The sequence below is a fragment of the Mauremys reevesii genome, linkage group 8 (genome assembly GCF_016161935.1).
Source record: "Mauremys reevesii isolate NIE-2019 linkage group 8, ASM1616193v1, whole genome shotgun sequence".
Taxonomy (NCBI): domain Eukaryota; kingdom Metazoa; phylum Chordata; order Testudines; family Geoemydidae; genus Mauremys; species Mauremys reevesii.
The window spans coordinates 40,909,863-40,931,474 of record NC_052630.1 but is presented as its reverse complement, the minus strand read 5'-3'; the positions used below and the strand labels follow the sequence as shown (position 1 = coordinate 40,931,474).

The window sequence follows — 21,612 nt, the reverse complement described above, 5'->3', positions numbered from 1 at the left end:
GATGAAATGCTAAGGAAATGTCCCCAAACCCCTCCTCCTGGGGCCCCTTGACAAGCTAGGGTTCTAGGTGAGGGTGCCACCAAGGGCGCGATGAGCACAGTGTTCCCTGTGTGACTATCTCAGGGTCTCCAATTCCTATTGAGTTGCCCTGGGCAGCGGGTGCTGCCAGCCTGTGCTGGTGTTGAGCTCACCTGGGACTCTGTTGCTGCCATGCAGGTGCACTGCAACAACATGTTTGCCAAGGGGGTGAAGATCTTCAAGGAAGTTCAGTGCTATTTCCGCTCCGATGCCAATGAGTGGGAGCCCAACACCATCTCCTCGGTGCTGGTGCTGGATGATGTCAACCCCAGTGCGCGGTTCGTCACTGTGCCCTTGCTTCATCGCATGGCCAGCGCCATCAAGTGCCAGTATTACTTTGCCGACACCTGGATGATGTTCAGTGAGATCACTTTCCAGTCAGGTACTGGCAAAGGGCGGGAGGATTGGGTCCTGGAAGCCACAGCATCCATGTCAGGGAGCAAGGGAGGCATAGGTCCAGGGAGTGGCAAGTGATGTGCCATTTGTTCTGGAGCATAGAAATGTAGGAACTGCCAGACTGGATCACACCTCAGATGCTTGTAACCTAGTCTCCTGTACCTGACAGCAACAGCTGCTGCAGGGGAAGGTATGAGAACCCTGTAGTAACTGATGTGGGATAATCTGCACCCACATTAGGGCTCATCATGGTCACTAACAGACAGACTTAAGCCCAGAAGCAGAAGGTTAAGTGTCCCTTCCCAAATGTTTATCATTAATTATGGTAACTCTGGATATTTTTGATAGCCATATAAATATCTGGTCCCTTTTTAAAATCTTGTTAAATTCTTGGCCGCAATGATTTCCTGTGGCAGTGAGTTCCACAGTCTAATCACGTGTTGTGGGGGGGGGGGGAAAGTAAGTACCTTTTATTGACTTGGAATTTCTCACCTTTCAATTCCATGGAGTGTCCGCTTGTTCCTGTGTTACAAGGCAGTGAGAAGAGTAGTCCCCTATTTATCCATGGAAAGTGGGTACTGGGGCTACTGTGGTACCAGTAGCTATAGCATTCATCCTGTGGAGGAGCAGGGTTTTGAGAGGAGAGCAGCAGCATGCAATGGGAACGTTCTCCTGCACACTGCCCCTAATGGTGGATTTGTGCTTGGAGGCTTTAGAATTCAGACTTGGCTGAGTTGTGGTAACCTGGGCTGGAGAGGGCTAGGAACCTTTGCAGGGCCAGGTAGAGTTGAGCAGGTGCTCTGTGACATAAATTAAGTGCCACAGAGGAACAGTCCATTCTGCCCTCACACGAGCTGTCACAGGAATGTGAGGGTCACTGACTCGTCCTCAATTCTGTTTCTTAGATGCAGCCATGTACAACAACTCCGGAGCCCCTCCCGAGTCTCCTGTAGCACCCACCACTTACGGTATGTGCGATGCAGTATGTGGACACTCTGTGTGCTTAAGAGCCTGGTCCCCATCAGGTCTTCAGAGGTGGCACATTTCTGCAAGGAAGGACTGTCCACTGGATAAAATGCAACCCTCATATAGACCCCCTGAAACATATGCCACTCTGTTAGAATAAGGGCACCAGAAACCACCTCCAGTCTGAGAGTAACAGCTGCTGCAGTACCCAGAGATTACTCTGATATGGCAAAGTGCTACTTCATGATGACATGGGCATAGAAACACCTCTCATGTGATTATATGGTCTGTGAGTGCCTGCTGTCAATCTAGATGTCAATCTGATTTAGTTGGGGATTGGTCCTGCTTTGAGCAGGGAGTTGGACTAGATGACCTCCTGAGGTCCCTTCCAACCCTATTCTATGATTCTATGTGTATGATGCCACCCATTGCCATGGGATCGAAATGCCTTCCATGGCCAGGTCCCCATGTAGTCCATAAGTCCACAGATGCAAAATGTGCAGTGCAGCGAGCCTCGTACTGTGGACCAGTCCTCCTAAGTCTAAGATTCAGTGAAAAAAATGTTTTCATCTCTAATGGTTGTGAAGGTAACCTTCCAGGCCCAAACCAAGCAATGATTTCCTGAGTCTGCAGGCATCCTGAAACAATTACTTGGAGAGGTGTGAACTGCCCTAGTCACTTGAATGGGGTTTTAACACAACATCGTTTACTCTTTCATGGCTGATCATTTTATCAGAACCGTCCTGCTAATGTGATTGTTTCACAAATTACTTAAACCTCCAGCTAGAGCAGATTGGAAATTTTCCAATGGGCTCATTTTTTCTATCAGAACTTTTCAATTTTGAGGAAATTTCATTTAGAAAAATAATGTTTAGAAAATTTTCAACATTTTAATTTCAAAATGACTTATTTCAAATGTTTATAATGCATTATATTATATATTATGTCATATTAATTAAAATAGGAAATACCAATTACCAAACAAATTACAAAAACAATAGCCATTTTATAATATAAACATCACACATTGTGAGAGAGCAAAGGTGGGTGAAGTAATATCTGTTATTGGACCAACTTCTGAAGAGCCTACTGTTCAGTCCAGGCCAAATAAGATCTAAGTTGGTCCAATTAAAAGATATTCTTCTTCGAGTGATGGTCTCTGTATGTATTCCAAATGTGGGTGCACATGTGTGCCATGCACTAGAGTTGGAAGGTTTTCTTAGCAGTGTTTGTTGGCCCTCATGTGCATCGTGCGTCCCCTCATGCTCACAGCTGAGGGTATAATAGGCCATGTGGGTTGATGCCTCTCCAGTTCCCTCTTACCGCTGCATGGCCTGAGTCGGAACCCCTGTTCCTTTGCGCTCTTAGCTTGCTAAGAGAGTGATCTACTTTCCATTCCTGTATATAGTTGTACATAGCTGTATTTAGTGTTCCATAGTTCTTGTTCTTCATAGATAATTGTTAGTGCAGATTTCCCCCCACCCCACATTTGGGGAACCCCCCCTACTTGGGGACTATGCCTGGAGTCCAGGCTTGAAGAACTGTGCCTCTTGCCCATGCTCATTTTCTGTGAGCAATGAGCACCAGCATTGCATGTACTGCCTCAGCAAGAAGGCCCACCACACGGCCCACTGTTCAATTTGTAAGTTGTTCCCACCCTGAACGCAGGAGGCTTGAGAGCTTTGCCTCCAGAAGTTCTCAATGGATGCAGTCTTGTGCCCGAGGACACACTTGTATCTGGAACCACCGGTATAGAGACCATCACTGGCGGTGAGCTCCCTGCCGAGCACCACCCAGGCCCTGGATCTGTCAGTACCGAAGGCGACGGACAAGCCCCGCCATGAGGGTAAAAAGCATGGACACGGGCATAAGAGCAGATCCCCGGCCCTGACCACTCATAAGTGCAGCTTTTCCTCCCCAGGCCAGGTCGGGTGAGAGGTCTCAGGTGGATCTCACCAGACCAGCACCCAAGCTGCCCCGTGTTGAGGGCAAGGCAAAACACAAATGAGATCCAGTGATACCCTCCCTGGCACATGCACCACCCATCAGGGGCGGCTCTACAGTTTTGGCCGCCCCAAGCAGTCATGCGCGGGAGGCGCCCCGGAGCCGCGGGAGCAGCGGACCTCCCGCGGGCATGACTGCAGAGGGACCGCTGGTCCCGCGTGGCCCAGCTGGACCCCCCGCGGCTGCGGACGGTTCGCGGCTCCGGCGGCTCCGCTTGAGCTGCCGCAGTCATGCCTGCGGGAGGTCCAGCCGAGCCGCGGGACGAGCGCTCCCTCCGCAGTCATGCCTGCGGCAGGTCCGGTCGTCCTGGGGCTCCGGTGGACCTCCCGCAGGCATGACTGCGGAAGGTCCGCCGGCGCAGCCTGCCGCCCCCTAGATTTGGCCGCCCTAGGCACCAGCTTGTTTTGCTGGTGCCTAGAGCCGCCCCTGCTACCCATCCTGTCAGTGTCTCTGAGCCCCTTGGATCGACCAGCACCGCTGACAATGCCTGGGCCCTCGGACATGCCCAGAGGGATGTCATGCACTCCTGGATGCTTGGATCCTCTCCTCTCGATGGAGGAGCTGCTTTCTCCGTACCCACGTTCTCCACCCCTTTCCAGATCTCCAACCACCACCGTACTCCCCTCTACGGTGGACGAGTCTTTGTTGCTGCTACCAGAGAAGCACGTTGTAATGATGCAGCCTCTGGCAGGACACTACTGAGAGTATCAATTCAGGGCAAATTGCTTAAAGCAGGGCAAGACTGGGGGTCCTTTGCACACCAAACCAGCCAAACAGAGAGGACTTTGGTTTTACTCCACTGGCTAACCAGAAGTTGTACTAGCAATTCCCTCAGACAGTCCAGTTTCCCAGTATCACCACCAGCACCGCTCCTTATGGGGTGGAATGGTTATGAAAACCAATACGCCAGTAAAAGAAAAAAAAGGTTCTCCTGATCCCAAAGGACCAAGCCCCAGATCCAGGTCAATATCCGAGTCAGATCTTAACCACAAATCATGCTGTTGCCAAACCTTTAGAATCTAAAATCTAAAGGTTTATTCATAAAAAGAAAGAAATATAGATGAGAGTTAAAACTGGTTAAATGGAATCTATTACATACAGTAATGGCAAAGTTCTTGCTTCAGGCTTGTAGCAGTGATGGAATAAACTGCAGGTTCAAATCAAGTCTCTGGAGTACATCCACAGCTGGGATGGGTCATTCAGTCCTTTGTTCAGAGCTTCAGTTTGTAACAAAGTTCCTCCAGAGGTAAGAAGCAGGATTGAAGACAAAATGGAGATGATGCAGCTGCCTTTTATAGTCCTTTTGCCATGTGGCTTGTGCTTCCTTTGTTCCAAACACAAGCTACCCAGCATATGGCATGGAAAAATCTTAAGAGTTCTGTCCCAAGGCATGTCCCTGCATGCCTTCCTGAGTCTCTCAATGGGTCAATTGTATAGCTCAGGGATCGGCAACCTTTCAGAGGCGGTGTGCCGAGTCTTCATTTATTCACTCTAATTTAAGGTTTCGCATGCTGATAATACATTTTAACATTTTTAGAAGGTCTCTCTCTATAAGGCTATAAACTATTGTTGTATGTAAAGTAAACAAGTTTTTTAAAATGTTTAAGAAGCTTCATTTAAAATTAAATTAAAATGCAGATCTTATCAGTTTAGTGCAATGGTTCTTAACCTGGGGTGCACGCACCCCCTGGGGCAGGGCCGGTGCAAGGATATACTTCCACCTTGCCCTCCCCCCTTGCACATCGGTTCATTGAGGGGCAAATCCCAATGAGCCTCTATAGACCCCAGGGGCCAGCCTGCGCAGGGGCCAGCCATGCCCAGGGGCTGCTCCCCAGACCAGGTTCCCCTCTCCCCACCCCCTGAACTCCCCTGGAGGGTGCACAGCCCCCCCACGAGCCCTCCCCACCCCACCCAGGTGGCCTCCGCCCCGAGTCCACTCACTGGCTTTGCCGGGCTTCAGCCGCTGCAGCAGCTCGGCAGGGAGGAGCCGCCTTTCAGAGGCACTGGAGAGCCAGAGCCTCCCGCTTGCGACAGCAGCAAGCCCCAGCCATGGAGGAGCCAATGCGGTGCAGGGGGGCAGCAGCCCTGCAAAGGCAGCGCCATCGCTAGCGGGGAGCAGCTGCGCCCCCCCCCGCCCCTCCTGCCCAGGCTGCGGCCTGGCGCCCCCTCAGGGGCTCCTGCAGGCTGCAGTGGATGTATGCGGGCACCAGCCCCCATGCACCCCCTGGTTCCCCCCTTGCCTAGGGTTACCATATTTCAACAATCAAAAAAGAGGGGAGAGCCCTGCCCTAGCCCCGCCTCCATCCACTCCCTCCCACTTCCCACCCCAATTGCCCTGGTCAGAACCCCCAAACCCTCCCTGCTCCTTGTCCCCTGACTGCCCTCTCCTGAGACACCCCCCCACCCTAACTAGCCCCCTAGGATCCTACCCCCTACCTGTCCCCTGACTGCCCCAACCCTTGTCCACACCCCCACCCCCAGACAGACCCCCGGGGTCTCCTACGTCCCATCCAACCACTCCCTGCTTCCTGACTGTCCCCTGGGACTCCCCTTACCATGCCCATGTCGGTCAGATGCTGGCTCCACATGGAGGCAAAACTCCACGTGGAGTGCTGAGGCAGCGGGGGGGGGGGGGGAGGAGCTGTGAGAGGGGCAGCAGCGGCGGTGGCTCACACTTCCGGGAGCCACAGAACCCGAGCACGGTGAGGGGGGAGCCAGAGGGCGCGCTTGCCTGTGCTGCAGCCCAGTGGGCGGGGCTCCTGCAGCGGATGCATGCGGGTGGTGGTCCCCGTGCCCCCCCCCCGAGCTTCCCCCTCGCCACGCTCGGGCTCTGCGGCTCCTGGGAGTGTGAGCTGCTGCTGCTGCCCCTCCTGCAGCAGGCTCAGGGCCCCGTGCCCCGGTGGCACACACTCCCGGGAGCCGCAGAACCCGAGCGCAGTGAGGGGGGAGCCGGGGGCCGTGCCTGCTGCTGATCTGGGGTCCCGGCCGCCGGCCACACTCAGCCTCCTGCCGCCTGGGGTTCCGTTCACTCATCCGGCCACGCGCTGAGTGGGGCTGGCGGCCAGGACCCCGGCTGGCAGCCGCGTGCCAGGCAAAATCGGCTTGCGTGCCGAAGGTGGCACGCGTGCCGCAGGTTGCCGACCCCTGGTATAGCTGATGGTCCTTAATGGGCCATCAAGCATGCTAGGCAGTGCTGATGCAAATTGTCTGGGGTGTCACCCAGAAGCATAGCACAAGTTTGAAATGCAGACAGTATAGAGTCAATACGTATAACTTTAAATACAAAAAGCTACATGCATACAGATAGCATAATCATAACCAGCAAACCATGACCTTGTCATAGACACCTTAGTTGACCTCCTTTGTACAAGATTTGATGCCACGATAGGACCTTGATTGCAACAATGATCTATACAGTCAAAGTTCATCTTAATAACATCACACACGTCCCATTGCTGCATCACAGGCCTCTGGTACCCATGGTCCCCCCTGTTGCCTGATCCATCTTTGGAGTCTGAGGGCTTCTTTCTCGCCGATACCCCATTGGAGCCCAGAATCGTGACCCAGACTGCCATATCCCCCGGCTTATGATCCCACTACGGAGGCCTGGTACCGTTGGCCATGACACCCACCTATGCCCAGGGACCCTACTGGGTGCCCTGGGATCTCTACTGAGGACTCCAGGCACCATTGGTGGCATTTTATAAACCATTCCCATTCACCCTTCGCGCCGTTGGTTTATGAGGAGGAAGATGTGGAACCAGTACCACTGGTCCCCACTGCTTCCTCATTGAATAAGGCACTTATTCCTTCCTCGCTGTCCCAGGCGGATGACCACCACCAATACCAGGACTTGCTCCGGAGGATGGCTGTGGACCTGGGGATCCCATTGGAGGAGATCCAGGACTGATGTTCCTGCACATTCTCCAGCCCCAGGTGCCCTTTCGGGCAGCTCTCCCCATCAGTGAGGCTATTCTGCAACTAGCAAAGACAGCATGGTACACTCCTGCCTCCTGTGCCCCCACACCGAAGAGAGCTGAGAGGTGGTATTTCATCCCTGCTAAGGGGACAGAATTTATTTTTACTCCCCCTCCCCAACTTTCTTGTGCTTCATGCAGAAGCAGAGTGGGCACGACAGAACCCACAAAAATCTACTCCGCAGACAAAGCGGCAAAAAGGATGGACCTTCTACACAGGAAACTCCTCAGTGGGACTGCAGTTCTGCATTACCAAGTATCAGGCTCGGCTGGCCAAATATGACTTCAGCTATAACAGGCTGCCAATGGGCCAACAGCAGCAATTCCAGGCACTGGTGGACAAGGGGTGACTGATGGACAAAGAGGGCCTCTAGGCCACTGTGGATGTGGCCGACATGGCCTCTCACTCTCTGACGACTGGGGTCGTGATGCACGGGGACTCATGGCTGCAATCGTCCGGATTCCCCAGGGAGGTCCAAAACACTATTGAGGACCTCTCCTTTGATGAGCACAAACTAGTCAAAGACCAGATGGACGGATCCCTCCATTCCCTGAAGGACTCTCGGGCTACGCTCAAGTCCCTTGGCATTTACACCCCAGTCCCAAGATGCAGGCAGCTGTGGCAACCGTTCCATCCCTGACCACATGCCCCGTACCTGCCCTACTTCCAATGCCAGCAGGAGGCACCACATAGACAGCACCACACACAACTCTCCTTGCCTCCACCACAACCACCACTTTGACCCTATACCAGCAGTAGTCAAAACAGCAGTTTTGACGTGCAGGTCAAGAACTGCGAACCTCCCCCGATGCCTCCCGCAGTGCCCAATATTGTCTTTGGGGACTGTCTTGCCCTGTTCTCCCACAACTGATGCAAAATCACTATGGATAGTTGGGTGCTGGAGATTATCCATCATGGATACTCCCATAGAATTCCTCTTGTTTTCCCCTCGTCGCTCCCCACCCCAGACTTCCCTGGGAACCCATCCTCCAACAAGAAGTGGATGGTCTGTTCCTTAAGGGGGCCATAAAACTTATCTCCATCACCACCCACTGAGTACGATATCCATACCTATCATCCTTGATTACCTCCTTGGGCTCAAAATATTGGGCCTTGCCCTCAGCTCTACACAGATCCACCTGGCAGCACTTAATGCCTTTCTCCCTTCGTGGATGGCACCTCTATGTTACGTAGCCCTCCACTATCCATTTTATGAAGGGTATCCTCAATACCTTCCCACCAGTACTCCAGCCCACACCTCCATGGGACCTTAATCTCGTTCTGCCGTCCTCACAAAGCCACCCTTTCCCATCTCTCCATGAAGGTGATGTTCCTAGTGGCCATTTCCTCAGCTAGATGAGTCAGCGAACTGGTGGCCACGATGGCTAACTGCCCCCCTTACACTGTATTCCAGAAGGATAAAGTGTCCTTATGGCTCCATCCTAAATTCCTCCCAAAGGTGGTGGTGGAGTTCCACCTCAATCAGGCTGTCCACCTCCCTGTCTTCTGTCCCAAACCACTCACTCCCATGTGGACAGGATCCTGCACTCCCTTGACATGCACCGTGCAGTAGCATTCTACCTCCACAGGACTTTCGCCTTTCACGCATCGATGAAACTGTTTGTGGCCATCGCTGATCAGTCCAAGGACCAAGTTCTTGTCTCCAAGGAATCTCCAAATGGGTGTCCAGGTGCATCCACGAATGCTGCACGCTATCCAACGTACAGTCGCTTAATAGAGTTACAATGCACTCTATGTGAGCGCAAGCAGCCACGTTGACCTGCCTAGCAGATGTCTCGTGGCAAGACATTTGTCGTAGCAACATGGCGCTCTGTACACATGTTCATATCCCACTGTGCCATTACTCAAAGGACGGCTGAGGACACTGCAGTGGGCCGCACTGTACTACAGGTTGCATTTTTTCTCTTCCTCGCACCCACTTCCACTCTGATCACTACCCCCCCCCATGGTTGGAATACATCTAGGGACCATTGCTCAAAGAAGAGGCGGTTACTTACCTGTAATTGGAGGTTCTTTGGGATGTGTGGTCACCATTTGTATTCCAATACCCGCCCTCCATCCCCTCTGCTGTGGACTGGACTACTCTGGAGTAATAGGGTAACTGAAGGGGCCTCGACCTGCATGGCCTCTTAGACCTTCGGTTGTGAGTACAAAGGGACATATGATGAACATGCGGGTCAATGGACACTGCTAAGAACAGCTTCCGGCTCTGGTGCATGGCGTGCATGCGCACCTGCATTTGGAATACATATAGGGACCACACATCTCGAAGAACCTCCAGTTACATGTAGGTAACCTCCTCTTATCTCACTCCTTTGTCTTTCTCTTTTCTGGGACTAACACAGCCACAACAATATTGCAAATGACCTATTATGACATAGCATGATAATAGTCAAAACATTTTCAACTTTTCTATTCTTTATATATAATCTCATTTCAACTTCTGTTTATAATACAAATTTTTTTTTAGATGTCAAATTTTCCTGCAGAACAGAAGTTCTGGGTTTCAACCCATTCTGCTTCCAGCTCTTCTTCAGACATCCTCTGTGCTGCAGTTATGCGTTGTTAATGTAGAATTCAGTGGCACATTGAACAATAAAGATGTGGGAACAGTCTGAAGCAATGAATGTCATATCAACAAGAATAGCACAGAGGATAATGCCACAGTCAGTGCAGTTATTTCCATAGTCAGTTCATTAAATGCCTCCTTTTTTGTTAAAATGAAGTTTCCACAGACTTTCTAGTCTATTATGTCAGGATGTTGCAGAGTCCAGGGTTGTGGCTGCAAAATGAAGAGCAGTATGTATCCTGGGCTTTGACCGTGTGAGAGAGTCACATGAGTGTGGTGATGGGGAGTCTCGAATTGTTAGTTACAGTCTCACAATACTGGGTGTCCCAGGCTCCATGGCTGCAGAAGGGATGACCAGCACTAGTGCAGCAGGGGCTAGCACAGAAGTGCCTCCCAGAGGGCAGGACTGTCTCTGGCCCTATGCACCCCTGCACTCACATCCTGTCAATGTACAGGGCAGAGAGCAGGCTCTGCCCAGCTGTGCCTCTTCTTGCACAGGGGGATGGAAAATGGACAGAGCATTCATAGTAATCCCCAGGGTGCTGGCCAGCAGAGTTGTGCTGCTGGTGTCTGCTCCTGGCAAGGATAGACTGGCAAACGGAACCAGGGATGGAGTGAAGTGCAGAGTGCTTTGGGGTGGTGCAGTTATGCACTGCTTCTGGCTGTGGACAAAGGTAAACTCATCATCTAGCCCCGCTGTAGGGGTGGCAGCAGCGGCTCCAGGCACCAGCGCTCCAAGCGCGTGCCTGGGGTGGCAAGCCGCGGGGGGGCACCCTGCCGGTCCCTGCAAGGGCGGCAGTCAGGCTGCCTTCGGCGGCATGCTGCGGAAGATCCGCCGGTCCCACGGATTCGGCGGCAATTTGGCGGCAGGTACGCAGAAGCCGCGGGACCAGCGGACCTCCCGCAGGCAAGCCGCTGAATCCATGGGACCAGGGACCTCCCACAGGCAAGCTGCCGAAGGCAGCCTGCCTGCCGTGCTTGGGGCAGCAAAAAAGCTAGAACCTCCCCTGAGGGGTAGTGAGTCTGGAAGTACCAGCTGAGTAAACTTGCCAGTGACTGAGATCTGTGTTTCCAATGAGAACCCAAGTTAAACCCAGCCTCCCAATGTGACCGACTCCTGCTCTCTCCCACTTGCTGACAGATCCAACCCTCAAAGTGGATGACAGCAACACACGCATCCTGATTGGCTGCCTGGTGGCAATCATCTTCATCCTGGTGGCCATCATTGTCATCATCCTGTGGAGGCAGTTCTGGCAGAAGATGCTGGAGAAGGTGAGCAGATCCTGGAGGTTTCTTTGTAAGGGTTCTGCCAGCACTAGGTTCATTCCCGCGGCTGCACATCAGCCCATCTGGTGACATCAGCACAGCCCTGACAGTAATGGAGTTTGTTCAGGGTGAGGCCTAGCTGGGGATGTGCACCACTTGCATCTCCCCTGAAGCTCACAGGTGAGCGCATGGACCTGCTTGTGCAGACTGATTTCATCTAGCCACTGAGGGTGCATCTACACTGAAATAAAAGACCTGTGACATGGCCACAGCTGGCCCGGGTCAGCTGACTCAGACTTGTGGGGCACAGGCTGCATGGCTGTAAAATTGTTGTGTAGTCATTCAGGCTTGGGCTGGAGCCTGGGCTCTGGGAACCTCCCTCCTCGTGGGATCCCCCGGCAGCTTACTCCCCCTTCCCGCCTCCCCGGCCCCCCTGGTTCAGGGGACTGTTCCCCAGCCACCCCTGGATTCGGCAGTCCTGCCTGGTTCACAGGACAGTTGTGTTTCAGGCCCAGTCTGCCAAACAGGAACTTTTGGCCCACATGATTTGTCTTGCTGCTTTGGTACACTGGGCCTGTCTGTTTGTCCAGAGTGGGGAATGTCCTTTGCTGTGTCCCTTTACTTTCTCCTTCTGCGTCCCTTTACTTTCTCCTTCTGCGTCCCCTTAGGCTTCTCGGCGGATGCTGGATGACGAAATGACCGTCAGCCTCTCCCTGCCTAGTGAATCCAGCATGTTCAACCACAACCACTCCTCCTCATCTAGCGAGCAGGAGTCCAACTCCACCTATGACCGCATCTTCCCCCTGGGCCCAGACTACCAGGAGCCCTCACGGTTGATCCGCAAACTGCCAGAGTTTGTCCCAGGAGACGAAGAGGCAGGTGAGAATTAACAAACAAGTTCTGCAGCTAACACAGCCCTGTTTGAGCAAACAATGAGCAGCAGAGTGCTCCTGCAATACCCTGCTATGCCTGCCCCTGATGCCAGCTCCGGGCGCATCCAGTTGGGGGTAGTAGTGGCATTCAGTCTCACTACATCCTTGATCTGTCAGCAAGGAGCATGTGCTCACACTAACACTTGTGGTGGAGTCATTTTTAGGGTCATGTGTATAGCTGGGCACAAACAAAAAAGTTCCATTGCGGAAAATTTTGATTTTTTTTCTGTGCAAACTCAAAAATTGAAAAATTTCAGCCAAAACATTTTGGCTTGAAAATGCCTCATGGGAGTTGTAGTTCAGGTGCCTCCTCTATAGGCTGGGCTTTTTGGTTGGATTACATCAACAGTTTAGACAGAAACATTTCAACCAGGACTAGTCATGCATCCACTGGGAAATGGAGTGAGACCATTTCAGATCACATGGGAATCCCATCACATGACAGCCATCCCAGTGGGAGTGATTTTAGACCAATATCAACCTGGGGTAAATTTGAACCAGCAGCCTAGAGGTCCCTGGCCTTATCCCAGTCCTAGGCCCCATCTCCCTGAGCCATGTTAAGATGGGCTGTGTATTTTATTTGATTACAAAATATCAATTTGCTCTTGCCATGTGCAGTGTGTTATTAGTGAAATAAGTCTCAGCACATAGTTTCTGGTCCCTTAAGTCCGTGATTAAGACAGTTCAAACTGCAAGTATTTCAACTTAATATGGAATTTGACATTTGTGCTGTGTTAGTTAGTTACCTATTTATCAAAGATCTGGAAAAGTGAAGTGGCAAAATGTGCAGATGGTAAAATTATTTAATAATAATACATAGTTCATAGCTTTCCATCTGGAGACCTCAAAGCATTTTACCAAGCAGTTCAGTATCATTCATTATCTTCATTTTACACTTGAGGAAACTGAGGCACAGAGTAAGGCAGTGACTCTACCAAGTTCACCCAGCAGCAGAGCCAGGCATAGAACATGTTTCCTGTATCACGGTGTCCTGTCTGCTAGCCCACACTGCCTCTTTTCAGATTAGTCAGGACTAGAGGAGGAACTTCCCAGGGATTTAACCAGGCTGCGGGAATGGGCAGCATGATGTCAGACTGAAATTTAATATTGACAAATGCAAAGTCAGTCGCATGGGAAGGAACAATTAGAACTGCTCCAGCTGTGGCTTTGAAGAGTTTGATGATGCTTTCTGAGCTGGGAGCACAAGCTCTGGATGAAGATGCTACTGGCTTCCCCTCTCTCCCCTTGTGTCACCTGTGGCACCAATCATAACCGGGCCTGGAAACTTGGAGTGAAGTTTCAGGGAGCTGAGAAGACTGTACAGGTCTCAGACCCCTTTAAGCTCCCGCAAAGCCTGGTCTGTTCTCCCCTGGCATCTGGGAAAGCAAATGGCCTAGGGCATTTTCTGTGTGACTTGGGCTCCAGGAGAAAAGTGCTGAGCAGATGAGCTGTTCTCATGCTCTTTTCTTCCCAGGCTGCAGTGGAGTCGTCAAACCTGCCCAGCCAAGTGGCCCCGAGGGAGTCCCCCATTATGCAGAAGCTGACATTGTGAATCTGCAGGGGGTGACAGGCAGCAACACCTACTCTGTGCCTGCCATCACTATGGACCTGCTCTCGGGTAAGGATGTGGCTGTGGAAGAGTTCCCTAGGAAACTGCTAACCTTCAAGGAGAAGCTTGGAGAAGGCCAGTTTGGGGAGGTGAGTGTCTTATCATGAGCTCTTACATTCTCTTCAGATCCTGTCTGCTTCCTTGTGCTGTTGTTAGGATGGACCAGAGTCCCACTGGAACACTGCCAATGACAACAGTGTTCTTAAACCACCAGAGAAAAATACACCCTGGTGCTGAAGGAGATGAAGGGATCTCTCGTGAGTCACCTGCTGTATCAGCTAGCCTGCAGCAGAACCACTTTCGGGTGCAGTGAGGTTGTTTCTTGAAAGCTAAGCTGGATGAGCCTTGGTCGGTACCTGGGATGGGAGATCTCCAGGGCCCAGCTACATACTGCAGGAAGTGATGTGTTGTTATTCAGAAGGTGGTATTGGTCCCTGTAAGTCAGTGCTGAACAAATGCCCATGACTGTAAAATGTGCTTCCCAATCATTTCCTAGGTGCAGGATAAAGGGGTGTCATCTTTGCCTTCTAATTATATCCCCAAAGTTCATTGTTTGTACCATGAGTCCTGATAACCCCTGTAGCTTGCTCTCCAGTGTGCTGCCTTCCTGCTGACTTCACATCCCTCCCCTCCACCCAAGGTGGTATGTCAATGACTCCCCATTGCATTAACCTACAATCCTTAACTTACATGTGGACCCACAGAGAGAGGTGAATAAACATCTTTGTCTGTCAGAAAACTGTTAACTCTTCATACCTTACACTGAGAGACTAAAGAAGTGTAATCTAGTAGTTTATCCAAGACAAAGTGAGACAGTGACATGATCAGACTATAAGTACTGAGATGGGGAAGAGATTTCTGACAGCAGACAGCACTTCAGTTAACTAATGAGAACCCATGGTTCAAAGCAGAAGTTAGACAAATTCAAGGAAGAAATAAGACACATTGTAACAGTGAAAGGAATTAACCACTGGAACAATTTACCAAGACTTGTGGTGGATTCTCCCCCTGCCCAGAGGCTGGGAGTTGGGAGGTACCCCTGACCGTGGGGCTAGGAGCTGGGGGCAGGGTCCCCCATGGCCTGCACCGACTGGGAACTGTGGGTCCCCCACCACCTGCTTGGGCTGGGATCTGCGGGGTCCGTGCTGGCGGTGGCAACAGGGGAACTCCGGGGATCCCCCACTGCCTGCAGGGGCTGGGGAGGTCTGGGAGCTAGAGAGGTCCAGGGGGTCCCCCACACCCTGCAGGACTGGGAGCTGGGTTGGGTCCCCTGCTGCTGCAGCGGCTGGACTGCTAACAGGTCCCAATGTCACAGAGGTCATGGAAAGTCACAGAATCCGTGACTTCCACAACTTCCATAACATACTCCTAGCCTTAATTATAGACCACCAAATCAAGAAGAGGAAGTGGATGAGTCATTTTGCAAGCAGGTAACAAGATTAGCTAACACACATAAGCTAGTATGGGGATTTCAACTTCCCTGATATCTGTTGTAAGACTATTGTAGCAAAACATAGTACGTCCTGCAAATTCTTACCGTGTGTAGGGGACAGCTTTATGATTCAGAAAGCTGAAGAAACAACTAGGGGTCGTCCATTTTGGATCTGGTTTTGATGAACAGGGATGAATGAATTGCAAACATGAAAGTGGTTGGGAAGTTGGGAGGCAGTGATCACGATCTGATAGAATTCAAGATCCTATGGAAAGGAGGACATGAGAAAACGAGGACACTGGACTTCAAAAAAGTGGATTTCAGCTGACTCAGAGAAAAAGACCAATTAGGAAGAAAAAGAGTTGAAGGGGGCTGGCAGTTCTTAAAAGATGTAATACTAGCGGCTCAACATCAAGCTATTCTGACATAGAGGAAAGATAAGAGCCACAGGAAGCCAATGTGGCTGCACAAGGAGTTTTTCAGCTGTCTAAAAACCAAAAGGGAAACACACGAGATATGGCAGGAGGGGCACGTCACCAAGGATGTATACATGGGAATAGCACGAGCATGTAGGGACAAAATCAAGAAAGCCAAGGTGAAGAATGGGTTACAGCTGGCAAAAAAATGTTAGAGACAACAGGAAGAGATTCTTCAAATATGTCAGACAAAAAGAAAGATCAGGGACAGTGTTGGTCCGCTGCTCAATGGAGAACTTGAGCTGATAAAAGAAGATGATAGGAAGGCAGAGCTGCTTAATGCCTAATTTGTTTCAGTTGTTTCTCAAAAAATAACGTAACTGGATTACTAGCAAAGTTACCATAGACAATAAAGGGGAAGGGATGCAGATCAAGATAAGTAAAGAACACGTCAGAGATCTTCTTACCAATTTGAATTCATTCACATGAGCAGAGCCAGGTGCTAATAACCCGAGGGTACTGAGGGAATTAGTTGAAGTCTCTGAGCCACTGGCAATAATATTTACAAACTCCTGGATGACAAGAGAGGTCCTGGAAGACTGAAGAAGGCCTAACGTAGTGCCAATCTTTAAAAAGGGGAAAAAAGACATGCCAGGGAACTAGAGACCAGCCAGCCTGACCTCGGTCCCTGGGAAACTACTAGAGCAATGTATGAAACATTCAATTTGCAAATACCTAGAGGATGAAGGGGTGATCACTAGCAGCCAGCAGGATTTACCAAGAACAAATCATGTCAAACCAGCTTGATGTCCTTCTTTGACAGGGTAACTAATTTAGTGGATGGGGGAATGCGGTGGACATAATATACCTGGACTTTAGCAAGGCTTTTGACACAGTCCCATGTGACATTTTGATAGGTAAGCTGGAGAAATGCAGGTTCGACAGAACTACTATTAAGTGGATACATAATTGGTTAAACAACTTCAAACAAAGAGTAACTATCAGTGGAATGATGTCGGATTGGAGGGACGTCTCAAGTGGGGTTCCCCAGAGATTGGTTCTGGACCCAGTGTTTAACATCTTTATTAATGACCTGGATATAGGAATAGAGAGCATCCTGATCAAATTTGCAGATGACACAAAGCTGGGCAGGGGGGAGAGTTGCCAATACTTTGGAGGATAGAGCTAAAATTCAGAGGGATCTTGGTAAATTGGAGAACTGGGCTGTGGACAACAAAATGAAATTCAACAAAGACAAATGTAAGGTGCTACACTTAAGGAAGAGTGCACAAATGCAGAATGGGGGAAAACTGGCTTGGCAGCAGCACTGCTGAGAAGGTTCTGGGAGTAGTGGTGGAACATGACCTCAACATGAGTCAGCAGTGTGAAGCTGTTGCAAAAAAATCAAATGCAATTATAGGTTGCATTAACAAAGACATAACATGCAAATCATGGGAGGTGATGGTACTGCTCTACTCGATGCTGTTTAGTCCTCAGCTGGAGTACGGTGTCCAGTTTTGATCACCAATATATAGAAAAGATGTAGAGCAACTGGAAAGGATCCAGAGGCAAGCAACAAAGATGATCAAAGGGACGGGGAATGCAAGCCATATAAGCAAAGACTGGAGGAACTGGCTATGTTTAGTTTGGAAAAGAGGAGATTAAGGGGGGACATGACAGTAGTTTTCAGATGCTTGAAAGTCTGTCATAAAGATGGAGAAAAGTTGTTCTCTTGCCACCGAGGGCAGGACAAGAGGCAATGGGATCAAATTACAGCACAGCAGATTTAGATTAAATCTCAGGAAAAACTTCCTATCTATAAGAGCAGCAGGACAATGGAACAGACTGCCTAGGGAGGTTGTGGAAGCTCCTTCACTGGAAGTTTTCAAAAGGAGGCCGAGCAGCCATCTGTCTTGGATTGTTTAGACCAGGGGTAGGCAACTTATGGCATGCGTGCCAAAGGCAGCACGCAAACTGATTTTCAGCAGCACTCACACTGCCTCGGTCTCTGCATTTTAATTTAATTTTAAATGAAGCTTCTTAAACATTTTAAAAACCTTATTTACTTTAAAAACAACAATAGTTTAGTTATATATTATAGACTTATAGAAAGAGACCTTCTAAAAACGTTAAAATGTATTACTGGCATGCAAAAACCTTAAATTAGAGTGAATAAATGAAGACTCAGCACACCACTTCTGAAAGGTTGCTGACCCCTGGTTTATACACAACAAATTCTGCATCATGGCAGGGGGTTAAGAGATGATCCTTGCAGTCCCTTCTAATCCTATGATTCTAAGATCTATGAATCTATTACATTTTTTGCTCATATAAAATGTTGCATTTAATTCCACATTTTTTGTGAAATTATCTAATTATACTCAATAGCAATAGCATGAATATTCAATTTCAAATATAAAAATGAGAATAGTGCTAAAGTTTCTTTGGGAAAAAAACAAAACGATGAAGTGAAATTCTAAATAGCTTCCTTTTCCATCAAAGCACTATTTTTCAGCTGCATTTGCCAAAAATTATTTTCTTCTCAGCTTCGGCCAAAGCATGATTTCCAGAGCAGATCAAAAAAGTTTAACTGGAACAGGTTTCTATTGGAAAATGCAGTTTTGTCAAAATCAAAATGTTTTGAGGGAATGTGTCAATTCTAATGAAATTTTTGAATGAAAAATTTCAAAATGATTCAAACTCAAAAGGAGGCATTTTGTTCAACTTCCTCGTTTCATTTCATTGCAACTTCCTTGTTCTGTTTCATTTTTTTATATTATCACAATGAAATGTTTCAATAAGGTTATTTAGATGTTTTAGAATATGTCAACATTTTGATTATTTGTCACACATTTTGGAATTTCCCAAGGGACAGAAATTCCATTTTCCAATGAGCTTTTAAGATTTGTCTGTGCTTCTGTCAACATCGGTAGTGGGGGCCTTGGGTGGGGCTTGTCCTGATCTGACACAGAGCAGCCCTGTGGTTGCTGAAGACTAGAAAATATCCCTTCAGACCCAGCCTGAGGTAGAGCTATTCCACCTCACTTGGAAGGCAGACTCGCATTCCTTTCACTTTATGCCTAGAGTAGCTATTCTAACAGTTATGACCATGTCTAATGTTGATGTTGCTCCAAAGCATGTGTGGGACACATTTAGGATGGGAATGAATCCCTCTTTGGGATTCCTGGGAACTGTGTGCTGCTTACATGTCCTGCAATGGGATTTGAGCCAAGTGACTCCACACACATCATCCTCTGTGCACTACCGGGCCTCTCCGTATGGACTCCCTTTGCAGGGGCGGCTCTATGTTTTTTGGCGCCCCAAGCATGGCAGTCAGGCGGCCTTTGGCGGGACACCTGCGGGCGGTCCGCAGGCCATGCAAATTCGGCGGCGTTTCTGCAGGTGATATGCCAGTCCCGCACCTGCAGTCTTCCCGCAGGCATGCCGCCAAAGGCTGCCTGACTGCCGCCCTCACAGCGACCGGCAGGCCGCCCCCCCGCAGCTTGCCGCCCCAGGCACGCGCTTGCTGCGCTGGTGCCTGGAGCCGCCCCTGTCCCTTTGTAGTCTCTGCATTGCACAGCCCTAGAACAGGAGGACATCTGTGCCAATGCCAGAACAGAGCCCAGGAGATGGATTTTATTTCAAACGTGTTTAATTCATGTTGTGAAATCTGAGACAAACGTACTAGGCACGTGGTGTCTGTGCAACCATTTTGCTTCAGCAGAACAAAGCTATGTAGCAGTTTAATAGAGTTACTGACAGTCGATGCTATCTGAAAGTGTATAGCTCCCACAAGGCCTTGTCAAAACTAGCAAAAGAGTTCATTTTGTGCTCAGGAAACACAGAGATCACACACCTCATGTAAACTCAGCCTGGGCCCTTCCAGTCAAGCTGGGTTCTTTCCATTTCCAAATTATCACTAGTTCTTCAGACTAAATTATGGCTGTGGGGACAGCTGTGGAATCCCGTTGTTTTCAGGGAGGGTGATGTGGTTGTGACTTATTGGATCTGAGTAAACAGTTCTGTTGTTGATTCTGGCTCACTCAGCCTTGGTTGTGTTGGCACCGACAGGAGTGAAAGACAGTAAAGATTTATTTTGGTCATCAGACAGAATGTAACACTCTTGGGGAGCAGATCTGCAGAGAGAGGCGGCCCCGTTGTGTCACATCCAGTTTCCAGAAGAGGACTATGCTGCTGCCATATGTGGTGGTGCCTTGGCTTGGATCTGCACCCACCATTTCTTACTCCACTTTACAATTTGTGGTTCATATTAGCTCCGTGGCTGCATTCTGAGGATCAAGTAGCAGCAGTGGTCGACTTGTTGGAAGATTCATAGAATCATAGAATTCAAGATCAGAAGGGACCATTATGATCATCTAGTCTGACCTCCTGCAAGATGCAGGCCACATAAGCCGATCCACCCACTCCTGAACTAATTCTCTCCCTTGACTCTGCTGTTGAATGCTCCAAATCATGATTTAAAGACTTCAAGTAGCAGATAATCCACCAGCAAGCGACCCCTGCCCCATGCTTCGGAGGAAGGCGAAAAACCTCCAGGCCCACTGCCAATCTACCCTGGAGGAAAATTCCTTCCCGACCCCAAATATGGCGATCAGCTGAACCCCGAGCATGTGGGCAAGACTCTCCAGCCAGACCCTCTGGAAAAGGCTAACAATATCCCAACATTGACCCTTTGTACTAATTACCAGTGTGGCACGTTATTGACCTATTGACTAAACCCGTTATCCTATCATACCATCCCCTCCATAAACTTATCCAGCTTAATCTTAAAGTCATGGAGGTCCTTCGCCCCACTGTTTCCCTCGGTAGGCTGTTCCAGAATTGCACTCCTCTGATGGTTAGAAACCTTCGTCTAATTTCAAGCCTAAATTTCCTGACTGACAATTTATATCCGTTTGTCCTCGTGTCCACATTAGCACTGAGCTGAAATAATTCCTCTCCTTCCCTGGTATTTATCCCTCTGATATATTTAAAGAGTGCAATCATATCTCCTCTTATCCTTCTTTTGGTTAAGGAAAACAAACCGAGCTCCTCAAGTCTCCTTTCATACGACAGGCTTTCCATTCCTCGGATCATTCTAGTGGCCCTTCTTTGTACCCGTTCCAGTTTGAATTCATCCTTCTTAAACATGGGAGACCAAAACTGCACACAATACTCCAAATGAGGTCTCACCAACGCCTTATATAATGGGACTAGCACCTCCTTATCTCTACTAGAAATACCTCGCCTAATGCATCCCAAGACCGCATTAGCTTTTTTAACGGCCACATCACATTGCCTACTCATAGTCATCCTACGATCAACCAGGACTCCTAGGTCCTTCTCCTCCTCCGTTACTTCCAACTGGTGCGTCCCCAGCTTATAACTAAAATTCTTGTTAGTCATACCTAAATGCATAACCTTATACTTCTCATTATTGAATTTCATCCTGTTACTAATACTCCAGTTTACAAGGTCATCCAAATCTCCCTGGAGGATATCCCGATCCTTTTCCGAATTGGCAATACCTCCCAACTTGGTGTCATCCGCAAACTTTATCAGCCCACTCCTACTTTTGGTTCCGAGGTCAGCGATAAATAGATTAAATAAAATCGGACCCAAAACCGAACCTTGAGGAACTCCACTGGTAACCCCCTTCCAACCCGACAGATCACCCTTCAATACGACCCTCTGCAGTCTCCCCTTTAACCAGCTCCTTATCCACCTCTGGATTTTCATTTCGATCCCCATCTTTTCCAATTTAACCTGTAATTCCTCATGCGGTACCGTATCAAACGCCTTACTGAAATCAAGCTATATTAGATCCACCGCATTTCCATTGTCTAAAAAATCTGTTACTTTCTCAAAGAAGGAGATCAGGTTGGTTTGGCACGATCTACCTTTCGTAAAACCATGCTGTAATTTGTCCCAGTTGCCATCGGCCT

At 49.4% G+C, this 21,612-nt stretch overlaps 1 protein-coding gene across 1 annotated transcript in view; it reads left to right on the top strand.

Moving 5' to 3' along the window:
- DDR2 (discoidin domain receptor tyrosine kinase 2) overlaps nucleotides 1-21,612 on the top strand; it is a 160,737-nt gene that overhangs the window by 110,042 nt on the left and 29,083 nt on the right. The window contains exons 8-12 of the mRNA XM_039486285.1: nucleotides 217-460; nucleotides 1,380-1,442; nucleotides 11,154-11,284; nucleotides 11,947-12,157; nucleotides 13,685-13,908. Of these exons, the coding sequence (XP_039342219.1) occupies nucleotides 217-460; nucleotides 1,380-1,442; nucleotides 11,154-11,284; nucleotides 11,947-12,157; nucleotides 13,685-13,908 (873 nt within the window). The remainder of the gene's footprint in view (nucleotides 1-216; nucleotides 461-1,379; nucleotides 1,443-11,153; nucleotides 11,285-11,946; nucleotides 12,158-13,684; nucleotides 13,909-21,612) is intronic.